The sequence below is a fragment of the Podarcis liolepis genome (assembly GCF_965112155.1).
Source record: "Podarcis liolepis genome assembly, chromosome: 5".
In the NCBI taxonomy this organism is placed as follows: domain Eukaryota; kingdom Metazoa; phylum Chordata; class Lepidosauria; order Squamata; family Lacertidae; genus Podarcis; species Podarcis liolepis.
Window position 1 is genome coordinate 82,705,498 of NC_139556.1, and position 22,877 is coordinate 82,728,374.

The 22,877-nt window shown below is 40.2% G+C and overlaps 1 protein-coding gene across 1 annotated transcript in view; it reads left to right on the forward strand.

Annotated features, from left to right (window-relative positions):
* The window catches only part of RSRC1 (arginine and serine rich coiled-coil 1), a 166,508-nt gene extending 144,198 nt beyond the window's left edge, over positions 1-22,310 (forward strand). The window contains exons 8-10 of the mRNA XM_083504495.1: positions 18,095-18,201; positions 19,786-19,932; positions 21,399-22,310. Coding sequence (XP_083360621.1) covers positions 18,095-18,201; positions 19,786-19,932; positions 21,399-21,500 — 356 coding nt within the window. The 3' untranslated portion in view covers positions 21,501-22,310. The remainder of the gene's footprint in view (positions 1-18,094; positions 18,202-19,785; positions 19,933-21,398) is intronic.
* The last annotated feature ends 567 nt before the right edge of the window (positions 22,311-22,877 follow it).

The following is a 22,877-nucleotide window of genomic DNA, read 5'->3' on the forward strand; positions in this document are numbered from 1 at the left end:
GGGGTTTGGAGCTACGGTGTGGCCTGCTGGGCCCCCTATGGCCGGCACTGCTTCCGCGGCTTTGGGGGCGGGATGAGGGCCGCGGTGCGGCCTGCTAGGCCTCCTGCGGCTGGTGTCTTCTTCGAATCCAGGCTTCACGGGTTGCGCGGTCTAGCTCTGGGACGTGGGGTGGCCTACTGAGGCCTCCCGCGGTGAGAGCCCGGCAGCGGAGGCTGAATCAAGTCCACACAGGTGCTGGGGCCTAGTTCCGGGCCACGGCACAGCCTACCAAGGCCTCCCACAGCCAGAGCCCACAAATTCGCATTCCAAAAAAATAATACGCAAATCGGAATACTCATTTCCAGGGATGAAGTGTTTGTGATCCAAATAGTTCATTAACTAGGCTGTTCGTAACCCAAGGTACCACTGTACTTATCTTTTGTTTCTTGGTCCATCTAGTTCATGCTCGCTAAGAGACTCTACAGGATGTGTTGAATATAGAAACTGCATTAATTTTAAGTTTCTTTGGTACAGATATTATTAGGAACAATGTGTGTAAGAAAGGGAGAGTAGCTTGTGTTATAGACTATTTACCAATATTCATGCAGTAACTTCCGCTAAATGTGATCTCATAGCTCTGACTTTTTTCTTGTTCCTTCCTTCAGTCCATAAGTTAAAGGATTTTACCCACTCTTCACTAACATTAAATAATCTTTAACTTTCACTTGAAATACTTTTGTTACTTCAAAAGGACGTTCTCTTTCGGATAATCTACAGGCTTCTTAGGAAGGTCTGAATATAGGTATACAATATATCGTTTCTGTCCTGGTAATTTTGTGCTAAATAACTGATCACGTACTGCTACTTACAGAACTCAGGACAAGGACACTCAGCATATTACATTAAGGACAACAGTTAGAAATTTCCTTTTATTTAACACATCTGAATCACTATTCCCTGCAAATTGCTGGATGGTGCACATTCAAGGTCAGTTTGCATTATGCTCTGCAGCACGTGGATTGAGTGAATGCTTCTTTAACTTGCCTTGCATGTTTTATTAAGCTTCTGTATGATGAGTCAAGATGAAGCATCTACAGATCTCATGTCACGCTCATGGGCAAAGGGACTGAGCCACATGATGTCCTGATCCATAGTGATGTCCACCACCAAAGGAAGGTGATAACCCAAACAAGGTGGAAATCAGTAGGCCAGGAACCAGAAGGGAAGGTAACAGAAGACTAGGGTAGGCAAAGCGAGGATAATGACCAAGATTAGCTAAGGCAGGAGTTACACAGTGTTTTCTTAGAGCAACTGGAAGAGATGGCAGCCTGTCTGCTTTATGCTGCACTTAGACTGTTAAAGGACTGGTATGTTCCTCTAGACTGGAGTTTCAAGCTGTGAGGACTCCCTAGAGCAGGGGTCAGCAAACTTTTTCAGCCGGGGGCCGGTCCACTGTCCCTCAGACCTTGTGGGGGGCCGGACTATATTTTGAAGGGGGGGAACAAATTCCTATGCCACACAAATAACCCAGATATGCATTTTAAACAAAAGCACACATTCTACTCATGTAAAAACACCAGGCAGGCCCCACAAATAATCCAGAGATGCATTTTAAATAAAAGGACACTGAACCGCCCGCAGGCCAGATTTAGAAGGCGATTGGGCCGAATCTGGCCCCCGAGCCTTAGTTAGCCTACCCATGCCCTAGAGGAAGGCTTGGGGGGTCTCCTGATCCCTCCAAGGAGTCTGTGGTCTGGTCATCAAGAGTCCAGTGGCAGGAGGATCTCCTCAAGGTTCAGCGCATGAGATGTGCCAGCAGTTTCACAGAGGAAAGGTTGGGGAGTGGCTCCAACTCCTTCTCAGGACTACTGTTGTGGAAGGATCTGCATCTGAGGATTGCTGGTCTGGGGCCACTGGAAGGATGTGCAGTTAAAGAGCTTCACAGAGCCCTTTAATTGAGCTCTGTGAATTTAAATTGCTATCTAGCTTCTCCTGTATTTGTTTCTACCAAAGAAAAGTGGAAGAAACTGAGGAGCACTGGCCCTGCTTTGTCTTGCATCTACTACCTTGTATTTTCACTTTTGGAAACTACTTTTGAGATGATGTTCACTCTTAACAATATCTAGATCAGAGGCAGACATTGCAATGTCCTCCACATGTTGTTGGATTACAACTCCCATCAGCCCCAGCCAGAATAGCCAATGGTCACAGGTGACGGAAATTGTAGACCAGCATCACATGGGGGGCACCATATAGGCTTCCCTGATTTAGATTTAAATTTAGCAAGGTATGGGAATCATTTTACTTTACTCTTCTGATGGTTACTTCTCATATTGTTCCCTAGTTTAATTCGCATTGAAAACTAGGCATAACTTGCTACAGGAGGATTCAATTGCATGAGGTCATACCACGTGGCACACATAGCTGTAATAACTTAGAGTGCAGTACTCAATGATAAGAAAATATATTTAGATGCCCTTAAGTTCATTAGAGATTGCCAAAGGTCGCACTTTATGTTCCGCTAATTTTATTGAAGTTTATTGTTATGGCAGTGACCTGAACTCTGGCTGTGTGGCCTTTAACACATAGTATATATATATTCTGCAAGAAATTCAATTTTAATTTTAGATAACATATGGTTAAGTTATTGCTTCATTAATCAAAATCGGTTGATCAACTGTAAGCTCAAGTAATAAAAGTATCTAACTTGAATGAAAGCAGGCTCAAACACTCAGCAGAAATTTCCATATGATATTGTGTAAATTAAACACGTATATGGCTCCACTATACAAAAAGCAGGATTTCAAACTGTTCAATTAATGCCTAACAAATGGCATATTTTAAGCAATATCTGAGAGCCTCCAACTGCACCCTTCATGTCCCTGGAGAGTAGAGATGTTGCTTCATTAGGCCGACATAACCACCTGGTGTTGAATTTCCAGTGTCTTGAGAATTTGTAACATCTGGTACATACTGTGATCTCCTTTTACGTATGTTTCATCTTTTATTGTAATTTTATGACAAATGGATTAATTAATATGGTGTACATTATTTGAGATATTCAGCTTAATATAAAGCAACATATAGAACACAGATGCACCCCCAAAAATTGAAATACCTTAAGAAATGCTGCTAATATTGGTCAAGTCTTATTGTTATTCTGTGGCAACTGTTGTTTGTGGTTAACTATGGATTATGGCCGCCAAAAATTGCATGGCAATATGTAAACAAAAATCTTCACCTGTTTTCAGTTTTTATATTTTAAGATTTCTTCTTAAACAACAAATAAAATAAACTGATCCCTTCCTGCAAGCTCTTCGTCTTCACCTTGACCTGCTGCTAATTAGACTGAATATTCTTGTGTACTTTAAATTTTGCCTTTCATATAGTAGTTAGAAGAATGATTGACATTTCATAGTTTCCTTCCCCTCCTTGCTCACCCTTTCTCTGCCTTTCAGAACTTCCTTTCATTTTACCTAGCCTTCTCAGTTATGTAGTATTGCCAAGTTGAAGATGTTTGGATAGAGTCAAATGGTTTTTCTTTAATGGTGTTTTGGATGTTAGGTTCAGGTAGCAGGAGCTCATCAAGAATAGAAAGAAATATCTTGTAGGCAAGAACTTGAGGCCCTTCTTTGTATGGTAGTATGGGCTGGGAACTGATTGGGGAGAGAAGTTAGCAAGTTGATTGTTGAGGAGTATCTGGAATTGTCCTTGGTCCCAAAACAACCACCACATCTGTGAAATTTCACAGGATGTTTCCTAATTGATACAGATCAGTATCTCCATCTCAACTCATAAGTATGCAAGTAACTAATCTGAGGTCTAATATTTCTGTTGTAAGTTGTTTGTGGTGTGCTTGAATTTTTAATTTTTTTTATTTGCCATGAATATGCTAAGTTACTTATCTGTCTCAGTTCTCCAGCAGTAAAATTGGGGGAGAGATGGAATCAATAAAGGACTGATTCATTTAAGAATGTGTATTGGATTGGTTCAAATGGAACAATTTATTTCTGTTTCCTTTTGTTGTGCAGATATCGTTAAACACTACTTGTTGTACACTTTGCCAAGTGCATTGCGGTACTTGTGCAACAATTTCTAGAGTGGTACTTTCATATTACTTGACTTGTGATTGACTTGCCAAAATTGTAGACCACCATTATTTATTTATTTTTAGTATAATGACCACAGAATGGTTGAGGTTGGATTGGAAGGAAAAGCTGAAAAGTCAAATTTTCTTCAGATGTGAGAAAGGGGCAGAGACTGCAATCTTTAATGTATTGGCTCCTGGTGCTGCTGCTTGATCATGGCTTGTTTAACTATTTGGAATATTAGACAAGTCAAAGGGACAAATTTTAATAAGTGCTGATCTGACATAAATAATTCACCAACTGCAATTTCATCATTATAAAAATCACGGACGTTTTTTGTGAGGCATTAAAACGTGCTTATATTTTAATCACCAACGATAGGGTTTTGCCAGTAAGACCTTATTCTTCCTCTATTTTTTAATAGGTTTGTGTTTTTCTAATATATCCAGATGTGAGATTGCTTGTATAATAATATTGTGAAGCTGAAGTTCTGAGAAAGAAGAAAGAGAAAAAAGAGCAACTCTGGAATGGCAATATGTCAAGAAACCTCTGCTATTTGTTAAACTCTGTTTTCATTTTAACGGTTATAAAAATGAGAAGTGTCCTTAATATTGGGCTCTATTGATCAGTAAAGGTCAGGGGCAGGCTGTACATTGCATGTACCTACCATTGCAGAGTAGCCGGCTAGCTTAACAAAAAAATGTTCCTCTTTGTGAAGGCCATTTTCCTGCAGTCGTAGAGATTCTCCTGCCACCATGTAGCCTTAGGATAAGGCTAGCAGTGGCTAGTAGCCATGATGGTTATAATCTGCCTCCACTGTTGGAGGCAGTATGTTCCTGAATACCAATTGCTAGGAACTGCAAAGTCCTGCTTGCATGCTTCCCATAAGCATCTGTTTGACCACAGTAAGAAGAGGATGACCTGATCTGGGTGGCCTGATCCAGGAGGGCTCTTCTACTACTAGATATTGCTGGAAATGAAGGACTGCATTGGGTCTGCATTGATTGACATGAGAGGAGAATTGCACCCAGTCCACATATCTTTTCTCTCCTACTTTCCCTTGATCCGTTTGTAATTTATTTGATTATCTATATATTCTATGTTAAAACATTGTCTCTACTATCAAAGTGTGACTTAACATTAAGCCTGTTTTTGACTAAAGGTTACAGCCAGTCTTACATTGCCGGGGGGGGGGGTGCATCTTCCTGCCAGCAAAGGAGGCAGAGAAGCATGTCTTAGTAGTTCTTTGTTCTTGATCAGCTGCCAAATGGTCTTATTTTACAATCCTGCTGATGGTCACAAACTAAGGGTTTAGCAGTAGCGGGCCTTAAATACAAAGCTTCAGAAAATCTGAAGTAATAGCTGTCAGTTTGAAAGGATATGATTTCAGAGTTGCATTATTTACAACATTTTCTTCACAGACCTAATGCAGCAAAGTCATAAATCTGTTTGTGAAATTACATCTGGCTTTGGTAGGACTGCGGTCTTACCAATTTAGCATTGGCTTGATTGCAAGTTCAAAACTGAAGAAAATGGGCTGTGAAGGAGATTTTGTGTTAAAACACTGTTATCCTTGACGATTAGCAGAAACTGCAAGGGGCACCCGCAGCTACCTCACAAGATGAAAACATAAATCCATATTATTAGTTTGATATGCTTTAAAGGGCTTTTCAGGCCGAAAGACCTTCCTTAAGAGTCTACAGATGTTCTACAGCTGCTTTATTGCCAGTTGGCTTCAGAGAACTGTCTGGAACCTCTGATTATTGGGATCATGAACATTTCTAATACAGCCCTTGTCCTCCCAAGTTAGATATACCACTGTATGTGCTTTCTGGCATATTTCTGGCATATTTGTCTTCCTTGTGTCATTATCGCAACACAATGGAATTTCTAATAAATGGAGCCCAAGGTAATTAATTATGGAAATAAGATCCCACGTGCTTAAAGTGCATGAATAAGTAGCTTAAACTCATCTTCAACATTTAGGTGAATTATATAAACAGATGGTCAGCAATACCTTGGGCAAGTTATGGGTTTCATTTAAATTCATGGTTCTTAGAGAAGGCTTTAAATATTTTATAATTACCTGGAAGATGATTATTTTTAATAATACTGCAGCACATCCCTACATAAGGCTTCAAACGTTATGGGTTATGGGTTGGATGCTATGAGACTTCTTCTCAGGCCCCCCTACATTTTTTATATATTGTCTTTTAGATTAAAAATAAATGTATGTATGTACCCATTCCCTTAACTCATGTCATCATGAGATACCTGTAGACTAATATGTATCGTGAATATAAGTAACTCATTTAAATTTCTGAGGGTTAGGCTTTAAATTTCCATTTATTTGCACTGTTTGGCCTATTGAGGTTTTCATTTGTCAAAATTGTTAGCTCTTGGGTATTAGTTACGCAAATATTGATGTGTAGCTTTGGCCTGTTAGCTATCAATTGAAATCAGAAAATCAATGGTCTTAATAGTTCCTTATTACATAGTTGATGCATTTGCAAGGCTAAGTTGAGTACTGTCAGTGAATAATCAATTCAGTCAAAAACTATTACCTGATCACTGCCAGAAACAGTTTCCTATAAATACACCGATACATTATGTGAGTGCAACACCCTGTAGTGTATTTAAAAGAGAGGAATAACATCAAGCTTGTCATTCTAATATGTGCTCAAAACTAGTGGGGAAATGACAATTTTAACATTAAAAAGCTAATATAAAGGTGGTAGATTGATCACTGAGTGAAGCAGACCAACAAGTGAAGCCGCTTGCTCCAAATTTAGGCACGGATCGTAGCTGAGGTAACATTGCGAACCTTCCAAAGACAGGATGATCAGTGCCATGCTCAACTATTATGGAGCCATATATAGCCCAGTTGCTAATTCAGACAAACACAATCACACACAGACACACCCAACATGATACACAATCCATCCACCCTCAGCATGCTAATCATTAGTAGCACAATGGAGGAAGGTCTATATCCCCATCCTATACATGCATCCAGCCATCCTGCTATTTTTAGGGTCAAAGCATGTTGATGGTTCAGGTTGTCGGTACACATTCTGTCAAGACATTATCTCTTTGCTTTGATAGATTTATCCATGGATTGTTCTAGTTTGCTTGGAATTATGCAGTATGAAACATACAGGCTACTATGTATTTGGCCAGCTTTATACAGTACACAAATGTTTAATCCTTGACCTCCTTCAGTTTAGTACCTGCGCAGCAATATTGAAGCATTCCAAAGCTGGTTTTCTGGTGGTGGTTGTCACTATAATTTGCTGTTTTTAAATCACCTATAGATGTGCTTTGTGCTATACAATATTTAAAAATTGCCTTGGTTCTTGCCCACAGTCTGTCCCTGCCCTCCATGTATATGGGTCAGAGGTTGATCTTGCCCTTAGATTGTAGGCAGAACAAAGACTGCCGAATGAAAAGTTTCTGATATAATTATCAGTTTTGCAGGCATTGATGGGAAAAATCAAATCATCAAAAGTTCACCAAATATTTATCAATCGTGGTCAATTAATGCTTTGTGACATAAAAATAAGAAGAACTCGTTTAAAAAAGAATTGTACATTGTTCGTAGTTGATTCCCTGAGGTGAGAATCAAAACCTTTGAAAAGCTGCACTTTTAAAAACCGGGTTACAGTTCTGCTGTAGTTCTCATGGTCCACGTTTGCCAAGCTAATGAATCACTCTGGCATCTATAAATAAGCCATTCTGTGAATGAAAAGCCTTTATGGTTTTGGGTTTTTTTGTAATTATAATAAAAATGTTTTTCTCTGTCTTAGTTGTTTCACAAACACATCATATGTTAATACTGAACATTCCCCTCCCCCCAAAAAATAATGTTTCTATAAGAAAGGGGTGGGAAACCTTTTTATGTGCAAACACCATATTCCTTCATAACTAACCTTCTGGGATCTGTGTACCAGTGTTGGGTGGGGCCAATGCAAAAAGTGAATACACCTCTTATTTGGTCATACACACTTACAGAATCCACACATATGTGTTCTTGCATATAACCAGGGCTTTTTTTCAGCTGGAGCTCACTGGAACTGAGTTCTGGCATCTCTCAGGTGGGTGCCATTGCCACTATAAGAGAACAAGGTAGGTGTTCATGTTGAGTTCTGGCACCTCTTTTTCTAGAAAAATAGCACAGTGTGTATATAACACACAGCAGTTTATTCACACCCACACCTATTTCTCTCTCTCTCTCTCTCTCTCTCTCTCTCTCTCTCTCTCTCTCTCGCACACACACACACACAACATATTTTGTCACTTCCCACCACCAAGCAATTAGGCTTGAAGAAAACATTGGAGCTTTCCCCCCAAGCTAAATGGCTAAGGTGGTGATCTTCTTGAAGACTGCAGCCCACGGTGCTGGGAGGGTTAATATCTTACTCCCTAGCTGCCTTCTCCGTCTTGGCAGTTAGGCTTGAAAAAAGCCTCAAATTGGCTCCAAAGGAAAGCTGTTTTCAAGCCTAATTGCCTAGCTAAAGGAGCAGCAGTTTTCGGGTGGGGAGGGGGCAGCACATGCCCTTCGTTCTTTAGCTGCAGACCCTCATATGAAAATGCACCCATGCAGCAATTGTGCTTCTAAAAAGCTTCCACTGTCACCTATGGAAGCCTTAAAAGAAACACCCTAATTGTTGGGGAGGAGAGGGTTCCCCACCCCAGCCTTAAGAACTGGAGTGATTATTCTAGAATAGTACTTTGAAATTTTCTCTCATCCCTAGTAGAGGGAGTTAAAACAAAAGCTGCTAAATGTGGCTCTGTGTTAACTTGGTGGCATACAATCCCTACACTCAGCTAATACTATCCTCTTCTTTGCATCCTCTCTTGGTCACTTAGGAATAACAGAGGCATATAGAGATGTCTTCTGAGTGGCTGTTACCTTTTTCTGGAATTCAGTTCCTGGTTGTTTAGATCCTAAGTGTGAAAGTTATTCAAAAATCATGTAAGCCATTTTAAGGAAGCAGTTTATGGTGAAATGTAAATGTGAAGTGCTTATAGCTTGCTTGTTTGTTTGTTTGTGTGTTAAAATATTTCATAATTTTAAAATCTTCTGATTTAACACTAAGTTAAGTAAATAATCTACACGTTCTGCTTTGTACTTCTGTGCTACACACAGCTCTGTTCTGCTAGAGCAACCTATTTCTTTACAGATGGATCTAAGAGGACTTCGTATTATGAGATTGGTGAAACGATTGTCTCCTTGGCAGCTGTTACGCATGTCACAAGGAATTATCTCAAGTTTCATTGTTCTTCCATTTCTGTCTTTTCTTTCTCCTTTCTCCTGATCTCCCACTCAAGAATAGCAAATTCAAGTTAACATGTTTCCCCATATGGCAAGGGGATCTTTCTGATGCCAAACTTTCCTCCTTATATCTGAAGCTAATGTTCATTTGCTATTACACCCTTTGCCAGGGCTTTCAAGGTTTCTTACCAATATAATTTCTAATTTAAGGTAGGCGAGATGGGCTGATGTCAAGAGTGAAAAGCTCTGTTTTTGTAGCACATGGGATACTGCATGGAGGTCAGAGGAAACGCTCATTAAGATTATTTGCATTAGCAGAGGAGAAACGTAACAATTGTTCTGATTTCTCCTGTTATCACCATCTACTGTATATCCAATTCTTACTTTCATTTATTTTATGACATCTGCAGACTTCACAATTGCTGCCTTCCATAAGATTTTCGAGGTCACTGGCATCCGGTACACAAGTGATGGGATGTAATGCCAAACACAAAATTATGTTTGAGTATTTGTTAACAAGTCTGTAATCCATTAAGTACAAATTCTTGTTTGCCTAGTGCCAATCATTTTTAATCAGAATATCAAGTGATGGATTAAGTATATTCTGTAAACAAATTGTCCTGGTAGATCAAGTTTTGATTACTTCCCTGTGTCATATCAATCTTGTGGTAATTTCAAATGTCATTTTATTTATTTATAGGCTTTCTTACCCGCCCTTCACCATAAAGCTCCAAGACGGGCTACAACAATATAATAATACAGTATTAAAATCAATTAAAACAATTCACAGCAGAATATTAAATGCTAAACACTTTTACTACCTGAATGTCTAGCATAGTTTGAGGCAAATGCCCCAAAACTTGAGTCAAACTGGAAGATATGAATCCATGGTCCCTGGTGGTTCAGCACACATTCAATGGGTACAGGCTAACATCAAGAATTTTAACAAAATTTATATAACACTTGATTGTAGTATAAGTTCTCTGTGGTTGGATGAGGCACAACAAAAGGAAAGCTTCCAAACTGAGCACTTGCATTTAAGAGAACATAGCAGCTGCAGGGCAATGAAAGCATTAAGCCCATAAAAATTGAAGGATTCTTTCTTTCTTTCTTTCTTTCTTTCTTTCTTTCTTTCTTTCTTTCTTTCTTTCCCTCCACTGACCAGCTTCAGCTGTCCAGGGTTCCAAGCAGACTCCTTTCCAGCCACTTGGTATCATACTGGAGATGCCAAAGATTAAAGCTGGGGCCTTCTGTGTGCAATGAACTATGATTCCCTCGCCAGAGCATCTGTTTGTTTAATGTTTGCTTTATTTAAAATAAAAAATAAACATTACATATATAAAATATTATCCCAACCTCTCTGTATTGCAGTGTCTATTCTGGTATGGAATGCTATGAAATAAACAGTAGCCCCTGGGAAATTGCTACCCAACCTAGCAGTTCAAAAGCATACCAGTGCAAGTAGATAAATAGGTACCGCTGCATCAGGAAGGTAAATAGTGTTTCTGTGCGCTCTGGTTTCCATCACGGTGTCCCGTTGCGCCAGAAGCGGTTTAGTCATGCTGACCACATGACCCGGAAAGCTGTCTGTGGACAAACACTGGCTCCCTCTGCCTGAAAAGTGAGATGAGCGCCGCAACCCCAGAGTCGCCTTTGACCGGACTTAACCATCCAGGGGACCTTACCTGCTATGAAATAAACAGCAGCCACTGGGAAATGAGCCAACTGTTGTTTGTCTGATTTTCTTTTTTTAAAAAATAAAATACTATTTTTATGTTTTTATATATGTTGGAAGTTGCTCTTAGTGGCTGAGGTAACCCAGTCAGATGGGTGGGGTATAAAACAACAACAACAACAACTTGTCAATTTGTTCATCTGTATGAACAAGATCAGATTGACTCCAAGTGATTCTTAATGGTAATTTCTTTGAGAAAGGGAATTTTACAAATAACAGTGAAGATAACTAGTAGCACGAAGCAAGCCTTTGAATCTCCATGTTAACTGTATCCTAAGCTTTTCTTCGGAGACTTAAGGCTGTAGCTATGAGTGACCCCTTAGGCAGATAATGAAATTGTATTCCACTTTCCCCGTTTTTCAAGATGGATCTGTTCTAGTACTGAAACAAACACAAACCCCCAAAACATGTTTTTAAAAAATCAGTAAACAATCTATCATACATAGCAAAAACTGCACAAGAAACCAAAACAAGAACATTTACTGCACCTATCAGAAGAGTCAAAGTATTTTGTAATCCACACTGATTTTGTTATCTCTGCTGGGAATCCAGCTGTAAACTATCAATAGTGTAGGGAGATCAAGGATTCCTTGAGCTACTTTGGGGTCATGGCACAGAGTAGTAGTAGTTTCCTGTAAATCTGCATTTCTTTTACATCTGCATTCTTCTACAGGCTTTCTTTGCCAGCAGTTGCAGTGTGTGTGTGTGTGTGTGTGTGTGTGTGTGTATGGTACAGCTGGATGTATAACAAACTTCTGTGTGGTTCCTCGTGATGGATCATTACTTGAATTAAAGTAAAACCATGTTCTTGTACCACATGTTGCCACATGGCAATTTGTGTTCTTCTGGGATATATATGCTCATGTCTTCTGAAAGTTTCATTTGATCTTGTGGCACATGTGTAGCAAATGAGCAGCATGAAAAAAAAATGTGTCTGCGCAGTTGCTGTTTTTCCAATTAGGATAAATTATAACTGAAAGCCTCCCAAGGCTTGTTGCTTAATTTATCTGTTTAATATTAGCATTCCACATCTTTGATTATAAGCAGGGCGCTTTTTGCAGTCGTGCTTATTTAATGTTAACAAAATGCCCGTGTTTTTTCCACAGGTGGGGCTGACACTGAAGGTCCGTTTATTGTAGGGGTTTCACCAGGGATAGGCAGTGCATCACTGTGCGCTCCCTGAGAACCCGCTCTCACTGTACGTCAGTGTTGGTTGGGGTGGAGGTGGCCTGGTTTTGCCTTCATCCCAGCCATGTGCCCAACTTCACAGTTTTACATTTCCCTGGAGGAGGGAATGGCAGTGATTCCAGTTATTCACTTATATGAGGAGGGGAGAGAATAAAAGTATGTGCAACTGAACTGAATGAGAGCTACCGAGAGCCACAGCTGCTTCTAACTGAATAGTTTCTTTTTAAGCTCTGTGGCCTATGTGTATATATGACCCTTTTAGTGATTTTCTCTGTGTGCTTGTATTCTCTTTTCTGTCTACCTACATGTCTAACTACAATGTGTATGCTATATATTGGTAATAAGCCACATACTTTAGATGTGTTATATATACTATATAAAGTTTTTTTGGGTTGTTTGTTTTTTTACTATGGATATATAAAAGATAGAAGAAGCTAGTAATTGCCTTTAAGATCAGAGCACAAAGCATTACCTTTGGATTTTACAAGGCCAACCAGCAACAAAAGAGCAGTAATTTATGAGCTCAGTGTAAAAGAATAGCATAATTGCATTAAAAATTAATGCTAATGAACACTAAAATGGGGAAGGTGGTTATGATGAAAGTTTGTATTCATCTTCTCTGGTTTGAATGATGGCTAGTGGCTTGATTAATGGCTTAATTTCTATCAATTAGCGGGGGGAAATCTCCTACGAGACAAGGGTAAATTGAGCATTGAATTACATATCGTGCTTTTGTGTGCTGAGAAAAAAAGAGCTGAGTATCTCTGATATTAGCCACAGTGACAAATGTGGTGTGCCCCACAATGTCTGCATTAGCTCTCCTGACAGGCTGGTTGTGTGTGGTTATGGGGTGTTTGGAGATGGCTGGCAGACAACATTCACTGGCAAGTTCCTGAGAAACCTACAGCTCTTCCATCTATAGAATTTTAATTAGAGTCAATAAGAATTCAAGAATTAAAATGGACAGCTAGCAGCAACAGCAGAGGCTGCAGTCTGGCTTGCTCATATGCTGCAAGATGAAACTTTATTCAGCCTCTCTCTGTGTGTGTGAAAATGCAGCAGACGTCCAGCATCCTTCAGGATATTATTGATGTTCTGTACCATTTTGTCCTATGAATTCTTATACCTTTCTTTGTAATTATATGTCTTTTTTATATACACATTAGGTGGCTGGAAAACACTGAGTTAACATTGGTGTAACATCTTAATCATTTTGCTGAATGAAAGTACATTTACCCAATACAAGAAAAGGATTGTATCCAATTAAGTTCTACTCAGAGTAAACCCACTGAAATTAAAGGACCTGTCAGGCCAATTAACTTTAATAGATCTACTCTGAGTATGACCAATGCTGGATAAAACCTAATGTGTCATTTGACCTATGTATGTGACTTACACGAGGAAGAAATCTTTTTAAGCTAAAAAACAGCAACAGAGAGCAAGAAAAGCTTTGGCTGAGACATCACCACAACTCTTATGCACTTTAGCTGTGCTAGCTCCAGACCTAAAGCATGAGAGAAGGTGGTGAGCAACTGAGGTGAGTAAAGGAAGAGTTGCTGGGTCAAAGCTCATCTTGCTTCTCGCACTGAAAAGGAGACTTAAGTGGCCTATTTTCCCAAGTCCTGACTTATCCAGGATTCATTCAGTTGGGTCGGATCACTCTTGCTGGCCCTTCTATTGTTGCTCAGTAATAAAATATGGCCCTTTTTCAATTTTAAAAAAGTTGCTAACCCAAGGTTAAAATGTATGGTACCAATATGTGTTTTATAGAACTGGGGCTGCCACTGAAAATGCCCTGCTTTCTTGCTTCCTCAGATATTTATTGCCGTGGGGCAGAAACCTGGAGAGTAAGAAAGTGGCCACATGAGAAGGTTCCACGACCTGTGACATTTCTCTTCTTCCTTTCCCCACTCCTCCCCACAGCTTCCTCTCCTGGCAGTTTCCCCTCCCAATACCCTTTGGGATCCATGCTGCCTGGGCATTCAATCATCATTTAACCCCCACAAAACCCCTGTGAGGTAGATTATGCTTTGTGGCCTTGACCGGCCCAAGGTCACCCAGAGAGCTTTATGGCTGAGTAGGGATACTGTATATGTTGAACTTATTTTGATGCTTACCAGTAAGTGTTTTAAAGCCCCTTTTCCTTGACAGTTTTCAGAAGGGTGAGTGTGTTGCAACAAAGCCAACGGAGTCCATTGACCTCTTAAAAAGACTTAACAAATCAGTGACATACATACAAGTACACAAATGGTTGGAAGGGATTGTAAACGGTGAGGCCAGAGGGAAAAGAGACTCAGAAAGCACAGACAGCGACAATTATATTATTATTATTAACAGTGACCATTCACAAAGCAGCGTCAACGATAACACAAACATCCTGACATCGGTAAGCTAATTAACACGTGTAATGTAATAAAAGCCCATTAGCCCAATTCAAGCCACAGGTGACAGAATTGAACTGCTTAAAACATTGTAATTTAATGGTTTCTTGTTGCAGTGTCCTTTAAAACACTGCAACAGCTATATCAGAAGACCACAACATCTTATGCTGTAAGAAATTTGCTAATCTTAAAAGGTCCCACAGGATTCTTTGTTGTTTTTCCTTGTTGTTTTTCCTTGGGCAGAGTTCTGTTATTAGAAAATTGTCTGATAATCATATTTTGTCATACCATTTTTGGGGTTGTAACATTTAAATAGAGTGGTTCACAAGATACTAGTTTTCTATCATTTTGTATTGTTATATAGATTATGTTTTTGTTTTTAAAAGAAATATTTGCCCCCTTTTACTTCCTCTCTGGCTGTGCTGGAGCACCTAAATATGTTTGTGAAATGTAATTGCTACATGCCATACCCTGTTAGCCGTATAGGTCCGTATAGTTAAAGCTATGGTTTTCCCAGAAGTGATGAATGGAAGTGAGAGCTGGACCATAAAGAAGGCTGATCGCCGAAGAATTGATGCTTTTGAATTATGGTGCTGGAGGAGACTCTTGAGAAGCCCATGGACTGCAAGATCAAACCTATCCATTCTGAAGGAAATCAGCCCTGAGTGCTCACTGGAAGGACAGATCCTGAAGCTGAGGCTCCAATACTTTGGCCACCTCATGAGAAGAGAAGACTCCCTGGAAAAGATGTTGGGAAAGATGGAGGGCACAAGGAGAAGGGGACGACAGAGGACGAGATGGTTGGACAGTGTTCTCGAAGCTACCAGCATGAGTTTGACCAAACTGCGGGAGACAGCAGAAGACAGGAGTGCCTGGCGTGCTCTGGTCCATGGGGTCACAAAGAGTCGGTCACGACTAAACAACAACAATATCATGTTAGCCACTGAAAAAGCTGCCCCCCCAAAAAAAAAATAGGAACAGCACATACATTAAAGGTACTTACGAAAGCCAGGTTTACACACACACAAAAATCATTAATACAAATATTCTTAAGTTAAAACAAAAGGAGTCACAGTCTTGAAAGATGTTTGGTTTTTTGAAATAAGATGAATTCTGGATACTTAAGGCCTCTGAAGCCCTTCTGTTATGCATTGTGGTTTAACTGGTAATACAATGCCACCTGCTGTTTTCAGAAGGTTACTGCTGCCATATGATTGTGTTGACTTACAGACGTAAGCCTGTATGAGCAGACACATTAAAACTGAAGGTTATCACAAAAAGGTCTTGACAAGCCTCCCACACAAGTGCATTGATAGTTTCCCATGTATGCTTATTTCTCCAAGTTTTCCCACCCGCATTAGTAATAAGATAAAAAGAACAGAGCTACTGGGAGCAAGCTTAATTGTAATTCTTATAGAAGGAATGATTTATGTATGAAAAATGGCATCAACAGTCACTGATACAAATAGTTCTGTATTTTCAGTCTGACCAGAGTGAAAGGACTTGCTGTCCAATGAGTTAGTATTGATTTTTTTTGTCTCTACCCTCTTAGCTTTCTGACTCCATTATTTTTGATTTTACTATGAAATATATATCCTTTCTACTGACATCTGACAAACACTATATGGAAGTCATTTTATATACCAATAATGTGTTTGTCAACAATATTGTAGACTAATGGATACAGCTTCCTTCCAGTCCATTTTTATCCAGTTAATGTCACTGAAGTAATTCTGGAAAACATTCTGTGATTTTGTTTCTCTTGGGGACCATGTTCCCCACATTGTGACTCGCCAATACCAAAGGTCAAACCTATGTCTACAACGGTTTTCCCATTGAATGCTTAAACTACAAAAACATTCAGGTGCATGTTTGTCAGTTGTGACAATATATTTATATATAGTGCATACACTTTTTCTTACACAGATATCTGTCATCGGTGTTGGAAAAACCATAAGTGAAGCAGACACAGATATACCTGAGCATCGAGGGCAGCTTGTCATGACAGTATCCGGCTTTTTGATTATGCGTGGTTATAAAATCTTGATACCATTTCCATCATAGGAGTGACTGGCAAGGGTGTCTCACTGGTCCCATACTAGTTCATCAGTGGGAGAGAAAGGACAACATGTGACCTGAATGACAACATTATAGAAACCTAATCCTAAATAAGTTGACATTATACCAGTGGTGGTGGCTGTACTCAGTGGATGCATAAGAAAACAGTGAGCCATTTGACTTAGCCTTCTGTGTCCGCTACAGTCCAGTCGTTCAAAAGTGTAGATTAGCAGAGCTAAATTTCTTTCCGTTGCTTATGTACGGCAACATTAATTTCTTTTAAATTTCCTTGGTTGTTTGACTGACATAGAGTAGCTCTAAATTATATAGTGTGCAAGGTTCTGTTCTGTCTGCCTCTGATCAAGCAAAGCTTTTACGTATAATAAAACTTGTATGTATTGTTTGTCCACATAAATACTGGAATGCTCTTCTGGGTAAGAGTTGATGGGCTTAGCACGATACAGTGCTGACATTTTAAAGGGAAGGGTGCCAAAAATATATCCAGATTGTCCAGGGACCTTTCTCAATCCAGCAAATATCACAGACTATTGTGTTCCTTTGTATTGAATACCTATGTTATCTGAAGAACTTTTCTATTTGGTTTCCTATTGTGGATCAAAGTACGGAACTTAAATTTCTGATGGATCTTTTTGTTGTCAGTATATATATGCCCGATCTTACTAATTTCATCTCCAACAGAAGTGGAAAAAATGCAGCATTCATATTTATTACAGTGAAGCTCAAAAGGAAACAAGCGAGTCTGTAAAATGAAATTTTTCCACATTCTTCAACTTTTTCAATTGTTAAAAGATTGAAAAACTTTTTAAAATGTCACATAAAGCAGTGCTGGAATATTAAAATGGTTTACATGAATGCAATAAGCATACAGAGAGCTACTTTAGGGATACATTGGGCTCTGTATAGAATTACCCATCTTTTTTTTGGAGTGATTCTCAGTGTGGTAGGTGGAACCCCATTGAGAGGCTCAAACCGTGGTCAGATGCTAGGGGACTTTTTATTGAGTCAAGAAACAAAACGCCAAGTCCCTTCTTTTTGGCATTATATTGAACTGTGGGGCAGAGGGTGGGGAGTGCCTGTACTCTTTGCAACAGGAATCAAACTCGTGATTACCAGATGCTTTGTCAGCAGTGCCATCCTGTTTGTACCTGGTGTAAATGGCAAATATTTCAATTCCATTGTCTAGAATCTGCTTTATCCTTCCTATCCTTTTTTTTGCTGCACAAAATAAGAATAATTTCTCCTTGGCAGAGCCATCACTTACCTTAGAGTTTTCCATTTTTCGAGCAGAGGAAATACTTTAGAAGAATATTGCACAGTGCTGATCTTAAGCTTATGCTAAACTATACTGACATTATACCCTCTTCTATAGACCAAACCAGCCTCGTAGAGCAAGTGAAACGAGTAAAAGAAATTGAAGCAATTGAAAGTGACTCCTTTGTTCCACAGACATTCAGATCAAGTAAAGAAGTCAAAAAGGTAAGTTTTCAATCTTCTTTCTTTGCATAGAGCCCCTTGTGAGCTGGTGGAAAGCCGGTACATTAATGCAGTTGACATTGACATTGACTTTGACTTTCATACTGGTAATCCTAATCCCAGTCATCAGAAATCAGAAATATATGGATCCCATAATGATGTGATTCTGCATTTAGGTACAATAAAGGAATGCAGGTTTTGTCAACAATAATGTGCTTAATTCAGTTAGTGTGTTCTGGTTGCAGCAAGGCACAGGTATCGCTTTTAAGTATTGACATTTTTTGACACAAATGCCGTATTTTTTAATATAGTAATCCAATTTATTAAACTGCCAGTTTGGATACAGAGAAATACAAGGCTGCTTTTTGCATATCTGGGGGCTTTTTGTCTTCCCCCTTTTTGATGGCATCACCCTGGGAAGCCCCCCCCCCCCCCGTCAAGGTCAAGGTCATGTGGAACAGCATGTATTGCAATGGGAGAAGCTACCACCAGACCGAATCAGCCCTCCAACTCCCACCCCACATCAAGGTGTGGGGTCTTCTCTGAATCCAGTGCCATATGAATGTTGCTTGCTTGCTTGTTTGTTTATTAAATCTCTATACCAGCCTTCATCCGAAGATCACAGGGCAGTTTACCATATCACGTTTTCCCAAATGAACAGATAAAGATATTCCAGATCTGAAGCAGTAATAATTCCAACGATCTTTGGGCTGATGATTAAGAGGGAGTTCTCCTGCACTGGAGTTGTGGGTTAGGTGCGGGTTGGACAAACTATATTTGGAGGGAATCTCCAGTCCTTATTTTTTCCAACACTGAAATTAGTCTGTGTGTCAGGAAATGCATGCCCTTTGTCATGTAAAAGGTGAGTGAAAGGATACTCTTGGGGGGTGTTGCTAAATAAGATGATAAGTGCTGTGTGTATCACGTGGATGACCAGTTGTTGAAATCTTCAAGTACAGTGGGGAAAAGCTCATCTGAAACCCCGGAGATCTGTTTCCAGTCAGGGTAAATAGGACTGAGCTAGACGGTGCCATAGTCATCTACAGAACTATTGCAGAAGCACTATTCTAGTTTCAGCTGGAACATAGTATCCTGTCTCTTCAAGCAGGCCTTTGCAGTTTTCACTATATATGTCTTATATTATAAGGCATCCCTTGCTGCAAATATATATTAGTTTGTGAGCCCTTGGAAACAGCCCCCCCCCCTTATCTTATTAATTTGGTTTCATAAGAGAAATGCACAAATACTTGTGGCAACTGTTTTGAGACTTTAGGATTTAGGATCCTATAAAGATAAATGAAATTCCTTGCTCTAGAATTCAGCAAGTTCAGAATCTCAAACTGGCTTCTGTCCAGTCTATAGTTCCAGGTTCCAAGGCATTCTGGTGCTTCCATGCATCCACTAAAATAGACATGGTGGGTTAGTTTAGACAAAATTCTTTAACATGAAATTCCTGTTATTCAGTATATTTCTCACTATCAGTCTACAGTCACAGGACAATGATGTTCTCATATTATTCAGAGTGGAATTAATTAGACTATGAAGATTGTGTGTGAATTTTATCCCCCACCCTGCACTCTCAATTAGGCAACAGAACCCGCTGAAGTCAAAAGCGAAGCTGCAGCAGCAGAACCGGGAAGTTCTGTTCTCACATCTATTGAAAAAGAAACAGTGCCTGGAATTATTCCTACTGCTATCAAATACCAAGATGAAAACTCACTAGCCCATCCTAACGTGAGTGTGGTGATGCTTATTACGACAGCCTTTATCTAACAAAGTTCCTGTGGAAGGGGAGAGATTAGGTTATGCAATATATATGTTCCTGTGTGTATGCTGGTTATTTTGAATAAAGTCCAACAACTTTCACAAAACATTTAACACTAGAACTATTAGCATGTGCATTGCCGTGTAAATGTGGGAATCAAATGGGAATCAAATTGCTATAACCAGATTTAGGTAGAGTTAAATCTGGGTTTTTTCATTCCTTCTATTTATTTTTCAGACTTATGAACTGTTGGGTGGGGGGGAGGAGGGGGGGGAACCAGTCTTACCTCTCATATTCACTTACATTCCAGAGGATGGCCTCTCTTTTTAAGAAGTATTAAAAAGGGTATTCTGAAAATTGCATTCATTTATTACTTCAAAGTTTTTTTAGCTACATTATGGTATACAAACGTACCCACATTTCAGTAACTTCCTTTGAATTGCCCGCACTGCATTGTATACATCAGAATATAGACATCTGTCTTTCTTACATGCTCTTAGCATACTTGGAGGAAGCACCTATCTTCCTGAACTTCTGTCTACCGTAATTAGATCCAGGCTTTGTAGGCACTCTTCACTTGCTGCAGCAGAGATCTTTCCAATTCTACAGAGATGCTTGAAGGATCCAGTGATGTGACACAGGATTAATTTATAGATAGTGATGCTAGACCTCAAAATTGCCTAGATAAGTGGATAGTGATTGTGGTTACGCAGTTGGCATGGTACAGATATATGGCGTATGCTCTAAGCCAGTGTTTCCCAACCGGTGTTCCCCGGCACACGAGTGTGCCGTGAGACACCGGCTGGTGTGCCGCGAGATGCCTGGAGGGAGGCGGGCGAGTCGGGCGGCGAGAGGCGGGGCGGGGGCGGCGAGGAGAGGCCGCGCCTCCTGCTGCTGCCTGGCGCTCCTCCTCGCAGCCGGCAGCGCTGCCTGGGCGCCTCCGCGCGACTCTGCCTCGCTGGGTTTGGTCTCCCAGCAGAGACGGGTCACACGCGCCCCTCCCTCCCTCCCTCAGCCTGCGCGGAGGCGGATTGAGCGCAGCTGAGAGGAGCTGCCGAGGGAAAAAACGTTCACTTTTGTGCGTCCCTCCCGGCGTGACGCTGCGCGCTGACGTCACGGGGCGGGGCTTTAATGGTGGTGTGCCGCGAGATTTTTTTTTAGTACACAGGTGTGCCGTTGCCCAAAAACGTTTGGGAAACACTGCTCTAAGCTAAGACCTGATGCAGATCGTACCACAATTTGACAGATGCTGAAAATCCGTGGAAAAACACAACAAAATCCTAACTTTGATGAGGGCATCTCAGTGTGGGTTTTCCACTGCACTACTGATTGCTTGAGGTTTCTGGCAATGGATTCATGGGGTATTTTCAATACTCACAAATGTTAATCCTCAGCAAGATGTCTACATGTTGTATCTTTTCTTCCTCTCTTACAGCTATTTGTTGACAAGGCAGAAGCAGAAGAAAGATGGTTCCAGAGGCTGATTTCTCTTCGTCAAGAGAGGCTAATGGGCAGTCCTGTGGCCTGGGTGAATTAAATAGCCTACAGAATTTCAGTGTCTTCTGTGCTATAAAAATCCAGTGGTAAAACTGGATGAGTGTCCAAGTAAGCATGGCCTATCAGGAAATAATTTTTTTACCTTGGCTTCTATTTGAGGCCAACATTGTTTTAATTGAGAATTGTCTTAGCATAACTGCGCGTATCTGAATGGATGGTGGGTAGAATGAAGGCGAGATGAGAGGGAGAGGGAAGATCTGCTAAATTACTGCATATAAGAAATTGTGCCTTATTGTCCTGAAGGCAGCTGAGAGATCCTGGTGGTGTTTTGACAAAATTCAGTCCCGTTGGAAAGAACGTTTAGGATTTGTTTCCTTAACAATTTAATACCTCTCTCCTCCCAACAGAAGCAGGCAAGTCCTAACTTTCTCTGTTCTCTATCATTATTAAAATGTAATCATATGCTTTGCTGCCTGTTCAACAAATTATTCTGAATACAGGACACAGACAAATAGAGGGGAAAGAGAAGAGATCATTTGGTGTTTTGCAGTTTTCATTCTTAAACTGTCTCCAGTGTGTAGTTATACAGATGCAATTGTAAGGTATTAAGATACTATTTAATAGCTCTGTGCTCTAAGGGTGAAACATACCACTAGATTCTGTGACACTTTCCCCATTGATGCTCATTCAAAGTCCAGGCATGGAGCTCCTTGATAAGAATTGGAAACTGGCAGTTGTATCGGAAAGGCACCCACTATCCCTAAACTACATAACGACAGTGTAATCTTATTAAGTACGCTTTGCTAACAATTCAAGGTTCTTTAAATAAAAGAGTATTTTGAGCTATGCACTCTTCAGTCTCCCGTTTGAGTTTTATTTGGATATTTTTAGACGAGTGGCAAACAATGTCATATTAAAGACACTGCAAACTTCCACTCAGTGAAAGGAGGATTGCTGTTAGTTGATAAAGCAGGTGTTCCTCTTTGGCGATGTCCACATTTTACTATTTCCCCAATAGTGGCTGAGATTCAAAGTACTGTGTGCAATATTTCACACATGTGCAAGGACATTTCAGTTTCTCTCTCCACTCCCACCCCCCAGTGGCAGCCCTCAAGCCCTGCTTTGAAAGGCGGAGGAGCCTCTGGATGGGTGAGTGAAATTGCTGTTGGAAGTGACCAGTCTGTCGCTTATTTCAACCCAACACTCATGTGCCTAGGAAATTGCTTTGCACAATATTCACAGGCCTCTCTGGATCCACTACTTCTCTCCTATTACGTTCTCACATGTATAAAAGATTGAGCTGAGCTAGATCCTAAGCTGTGCACAAAAAAATCATGTATAAGTATGCAATCTTATCATCATCATCATCAAACCTTTTATTGACATCACATACAAACATCCAAAACAAGTCAATACA